Source organism: Nuphar pumila, chromosome 12 (genome assembly GCF_984573655.1).
Source record: "Nuphar pumila chromosome 12, dmNupPumi1.hap1.1, whole genome shotgun sequence".
NCBI classification, from domain to species: Eukaryota; Viridiplantae; Streptophyta; class Magnoliopsida; order Nymphaeales; family Nymphaeaceae; genus Nuphar; species Nuphar pumila.
Genome location: NC_143260.1, coordinates 7,528,757 through 7,535,010, shown reverse-complemented (window position 1 = coordinate 7,535,010; position 6,254 = coordinate 7,528,757). Strand labels below are relative to the sequence as shown.

General features: G+C 39.0%; 1 protein-coding gene across 1 annotated transcript; it reads right to left on the bottom strand.

Annotated features, from left to right (window-relative positions):
* Nucleotides 1–286: 286 nt before the first annotated feature.
* LOC149819843 (uncharacterized) lies at nucleotides 287–5,992 on the bottom strand. Its single transcript, XM_089982827.1, has 5 exons — nucleotides 5,690–5,992; nucleotides 2,455–2,507; nucleotides 1,900–2,064; nucleotides 680–787; nucleotides 287–557 (listed from the first exon to the last, which is right to left on the bottom strand). Exons 1-5 carry the CDS (start codon nucleotides 5,847–5,849, stop codon nucleotides 423–425), a joined length of 621 nt encoding a protein of 206 aa, XP_089838953.1. The 5' UTR covers nucleotides 5,850–5,992; the 3' UTR covers nucleotides 287–422.
* Between the last annotated feature and the right edge of the window lie 262 nt (nucleotides 5,993–6,254).

The following is a 6,254-nucleotide window of genomic DNA, read 5'->3' as shown; positions in this document are numbered from 1 at the left end:
AAATCCATTTTCCTTGAATTCCAGTAGTTGTATTACCCCCCTCCTTGCAAATCCCTCCAACACGGGTTCCCAAACAGAGCCTTAATGGAACTCTGATGTAAGTCTTTTATTGAAATCCAATGATATAAAGACTCACACTCGCAGCTATAGCACAGATGGGAACAACCTCCAATCATCTTCAGTTAACTTAAGAAAGCACGGCCTAACCTTGGTCGGGGAGGAGATGGCTTTAACAATGATCAACCACGTCCATGGCCAGGGAGGGTCCAAACTTTCTCGCCAACCATTTCAAAGCACAAATTTTTATTAGCTTACACAGAACCACGTTGAAATTTTTTGTACAAAACGTCCAAATCATGTCTTATGGTTCAATCATCAAGCAAACACGTACATAAAACATTTCGTCAAAATCTGTGTCAAACTTATATTGAATTACCAAGGAAATGAGCCAGTGCCTTCTCCATGTCATTATCATACATGGCCAGGACTTCAGCAACAGTGCTTGCAGCAAACCCCATTTCACGGAGGTGATTATACGACATGACAAACGCCTGAACCTGCAGAGGAATAAGGTTGAGTTTTTTGTCCTCAGACAATGATTTTTCTGAACTTTCTTCTATGATAATGTGATGTTGATAACTGCAAATAAAAAGAGAGGAAAACAGCAAAGGGGGATTACCTTGGTTGGATCGTCGCCATAATTTTTGATGGCTAAAGTAACAGCTTCCCGGCTTAGTCCTGAAGCAACATATTTGTTCACCAATTGATCTGCGGGATTGGAGGAATCCTGCACCAGAAGATTCAATTCAATTTAGAAAAAAAAATGAGGAAGGAATAACTTGGTTAGGCCATTTCCGTTTATAGGGTAGCTTCAGTCCCAAAAACTGTGTTCAAGCTTATCACACTGGCTTCAGTCCACCGAGCAGATTCAACATCAGATGCAGGTCTGAATTCACTCTTGGCAAGTCATGATTGTCCCTTGTCATTTTTCAGTTTTCCCCAATGCTAACATGCATATCATAGCCAAATTAAGGAGTGTCCAACAGAAAATTTGATGAAATAAGCAAGTCAGCATGATAGCATCTGTGCATACAAGTAGCAAGTTGGATCATCAAAAATACCAGCAGAAGCAAGGTATTAGAAGGCACGAGACAAACCAAGCATTAGCCTCAAAAGAATTGAGGGGTCTTGAAAATGAGGTAAAATTATCGAAATACTCGAGAGCAATAAATTGAAACCATAAAATGAAAATGATGAAATATGAAAGGAGTAGGGATCATTACAAAAGGAGAAAAGACCATCGGGTACTAAGATGTATTATGAGTACACTGTTTTACCAGTGTCCTGAACCATGCCTATGAAGTTATGAACCTCACTTCAACTATCAAGTTCATCAAACATCAGCAGAATACCATCTAATATAAACATGATTACTGAGTAATAAATAAAGAAACAAGCTGTTACAAAACAATTTCAATCTGATAATAAAGTCATTCAAAGTATCAAACTAACTATCCAATGGAGAGACTCGAGCCAAAAGACCAAACAGTAGAAAAGCCACAGAACTTATATAAAAAACTAACATGGCAATAGAGCAAGCACTATCATCAAGGTAATTCATTAAACATCACTATCAAATAATTTCTGATAGCATAAGCTATTGTTTCTCCAGTAATAGAAGTGATGGAACAGCAAAAACACGATAAACCTTGCTTATGACATATTTTCCATGGACTAATGCTTATTTTATTTTATGTCTTTTTTTACTCTGATTGTTTTCTGGGAAGTGGAAAAAAGGTGCTCTAAAAGAAGAATGCATGTCATTACTGTAAATAATATCAACCAGTCTCAAGGAAAGGAACATCTTCAAAACACTAATAGGGAAAAAAAAGGAGGTACCAGAGAACTAGGTTCTGAAGTCCTGGATGCTGATTCATTTTCCACAATGATGCTGCTCCAGTTCTGGTTATCTTTCTCAACCTCCGCTAATATTTTTCTCTCCAAATCAAAGTCAAACTGGAATGTGCTCCTTGGGATTTCAGCCATTTGTGGTGACAACGCTGGCTGCATAATGAGCATAAATTTATAGCAATATGAGGAAAGATATGAACCAGAAAAGAGTTAGCGGCAACACAAACTCAAGCTACAATATCCTTCACAAAAACATTCATGTTTCATCAAGGACACTAAAGAATTTATTCTTATGGATAAGAATGAAAAATGGGTAATGGATGAAAAACAATAAGTGATGTTATTAATGGAGTTGGCTAGGGATGCAAAGGGTTTGGATCCAAAACAGCTAAATACATTGGGGAGTCTAATCCAGAACAGCCGAAATTTGCAAAACCTCCATCCTGGCTCCGATGCAAATCCCTAGAGTTAGCAATGAAGGCCACTAAATGGTGAATAATTCACTTGAGAAAGATGAACAGCAGGCAACAAGTAAAATCTTACAGGGGGTGTTATTCGATATTCTGGCTTTATTGTAACCCTGATACCCAATCCTGCTGAAAAAGGGGGGAAATTTAATTAGTTCCCACAACTGCAATTATTATGTCAATTAGTTAAAAACCTGGAGATTGTTCAGAATATTGAATGCCTCAAAGCAAAGAGAAAATTTAAACACCTACAACACTGTTTAATTGAACGTTTTTGCTTACAAAATTAAGCCTGAACATGCCCACAAATTTGTATCCTTACATTTTAAATGCACATGTAACTTAAAGGGGAATCACTTGCTGTCCAATAGCGATTTATACCAACTTAACATATATTAGATGGTATGATTAACTTCATCCAAACTGATCAATTTCTGCAATTTCAAAGACAGACAAGGCAAATTTATGTGTTTCTTCAATAATGATGCTACATTCCAATGTCACCAAACAAATCTATGAATATTTTAAGATTGTAAACAGTTAGTTGGGCAAAAGGCCACACTGTAAATTGGAGCTAGTGGGCAATGGCTCAGTCAGACCAAGCTTGCCAAAGAGCTGGGCTGGGCCTAAGATCAATATCCCAGAACATGATCTGTCCATGAAGTCAATTCGGACAATCGTCAAGCCAGGCGAGGCCGGCTCTCAATTGCAAAAAAAGAAGAGTAAAAGTCAATACTCAAATACACATAATTAAAAACCCTTAAAAAACAAGGGGGAAGAAAAGGGAGGAAACTTCTTGTCCAAATAGAAATGTACAGATTAGGTTCATTTATTACCATTTGAGCTTTGTCAAATCTGCTTTAAAAGATAGTTAAAAATATATAAATAAGAAAAAATTGTCCCTAATAAAGACAAGCTGCCATTCATCACCTTCTTCTGTAGAAAAGGCCTAATTGTGGTACAAAAGAACGATGCCCAACCCATCACTCTTCCTCCTCCCTGACGATGCCCTAATGAGGCAGCATGACCAGATTCTTGTAGAAGTGCCCAGAACCCAGATAGTAAGAGACACTGGGTGATTGGGACTTTTGCAATTTCATTATTGCCACACTCTTCTCAGTTGTCACACTTCTCATCACAAACTTTGCCTCCTTCCTCAGCTTCCCCAAAACTATCAATACCTAAAGCAACAGCCACTCAGAGACTTCAATAGGTTCGGTGTTAGGCTTATCATGGCAACAGCCGCCCACAGATGACTTGAATTTAAGGAGGGGGATCCCAACAACTCAAGCAGATCTAGAACAATGAAAGGTGTGCTTGGAGTCAATGGAAAGAAGGATATACAGTTGGTGGAGCTGATCCCCACAATCACAAGCAGCTATTGCAGAGGCTTGAAGGAGGATGAGGAGGTGATGGTGGTGGTAGTGAAGCAGATAATGGAATAGGCAGGGGAGCACAAGCAATTGCAGGGAAAGAGGAAAGAAACTCTAAATAATTTTTTCTCCATCTTTAAAGGAAAATGAGCAATGGGTTGACAGGCCTCTCATACTTGGCCCACTAACAGGCCAGATAGGCCTAACCCCAGAATTCTACACGTCATGACACAAAATCCTGACATAAGGTTGTTCGCAACCCATAGAACACACAACCTGTTGCTCAACTCTACTTGTAAATGAGTTTTTAATTATAAATTTTATGTCATAATATGATTATACCGTGATGTTTGGAAAAAAAGTGAAAAAAAAATCAGGGAAAAGGTGAACTAGCTTCCTATTTTCAAGAACAAGGGGAAAAAACACAGGTAGTTTCTCCAGCCTTACATTTCAAATATCTAGGCTATATTTAAATATTTTTACTTAACAAAAAGATTACCCTTTTGATATATTACAACAAAATAAAAATATAGCCAAATATACCTAAAAAAAATATTGCAAAACATCTAGTTTGATATAAACAACTTTCCAAGGAAAATACAGACAAAAGAAAAGGCAGTAGGCACATCTTAGAAAGCAGAGTATTCTTATCAGTGTTTGCTTTCCAAAACAATTCTAGATTATGTTTTTCACTGTCTTAGCCACCAGAAATTCCACGTATGTTTGCTCAGCTTATTTGGAAGCAACTCAAAGAACTCCCTTGTATAACATTTGCCCATTAAGTTACCTGGTGGCTGCTCCAGAAAATGAAAAATTACATTAACATGTTCAAATACAATGATTTGGTTAAATCCAAGCAATGAAAGAAAGGACACTAAGTAAGCAGTAATCACACATTTTAATGATGTATAAATCCGTAGACTTCTCATCTAAAAAGAAACATTCTTCCAACGATACATTTAGCAACTTCTCCAGAGAAATGTATGATCGGCAATGGCTACTCTGGCAGTGTAAAACCCCGAGGCTGCCCAGTACACATGGGGAGCTGCTTACACAACATGCATGCGCCCCCACCCCCACAACACCAAACAACCTTTCCAACGATCAACCATTTACGCTCTTGCAATCTCAACATGTCACGAAGTACTGCACTTTCCAGATTCCACTCAAGAAAATCGTCATAAAATAGTAGCAGCACATCAGAATAACATGCCACAATGGTCAGTGCCCTCACCAAACAAAGGTAGAATGCAGAAGACGAAGGAATGCTGGAAGGAAAAAAAGGCGTACACAAGCCACCTCGTATATAAATCATCACAGTTACTTGGAAACTGAAAAAACAAATATCATTTATAAAAGAGAAAGCCAAGAATAAACTATCTATATGGACAAAAAACCGATAGTTGATTCTCGTTTCTCCTAAAACGATCAAAACCTCAACCCAACCTAGAAATCCAACTATATAATCCAATTCCAAAGTTCATAACAAATAAAACACACCAAATCATCTAGTGACAACAAAAGAAGAAACCAAACAAAAAAAAACTCTCCAAACAAACTAAGAAACCATGATATCCCACTTTCTCACAAAATCAACAAATTCCCCTTTCTGATTTCAAGAACGCCCACTTCACGTTTCAGATCAAATACCAAAAAACAAAAATCAAGGAAAAAAATCAAATGGGGTTGCAACAAACACCCAAATCATCCAGTGACAAAGAAGAAACCAAATACACAGAATCTCTGCAAGCAAACTAAGAAACTATTCAACCCCACTGTTAATTTTCCTTCTGGAAATCAACAATCCGACTCACATGTTCCCAAAAATCTCTGCTACCACTCATCAAAAAACACAATCCAAGAACACCAACTTCATGTTTCGCATCAAATATCGAAAACCAAGAATGAAAATTTAAAGAAAAAAGGAAAAAAACTCACATGGGGTTGCCGAAGGAGGGGGAGCAGGAGGAGCCCGGCCGATCGGCGGACCGGCGGGCTGACCGATTCGCGGGTAGTAGGAAGGAGGAGGCTGGCCGTGGCTCGATGGGGCTCTGTAGGTCTCATAGGGAGCTCGATTCTTCCGGAAATCGTAATCCATGGCCTTCGGAATACAGAAAAAAAATCGATCGATCGCGTCTCTGGAGGTCCTGACCCGAGTCGGCTGCCACTTTTTTGGCCGGAATTCTCACCACCCACCGGATTTCTTCTCTCGATGACCCCGTTCTTGAGGGTCTCGCTCGCGTTGCTTGGGGTCGAAGAAAATATGGGAAACGCCAGACGGACGAAGGACGGTTCTCGCGTAGAGGTAGGAAAACCGTGGGATTCTCGTGTATCGAATCGAAAGGGACTACAGCGGTTCTAATTTCGTATCGGTAGGTTTTGCACCGAATGGATTTTGTGGGAGACGAACATGAGAAAACTATGGTCATTTGTTTTCGTGCCCTTTCTCATGACAGAGGCTCTCTTTCCTAGGAAATGGGGTCTCTTCCTAAAAAGGTGAAAA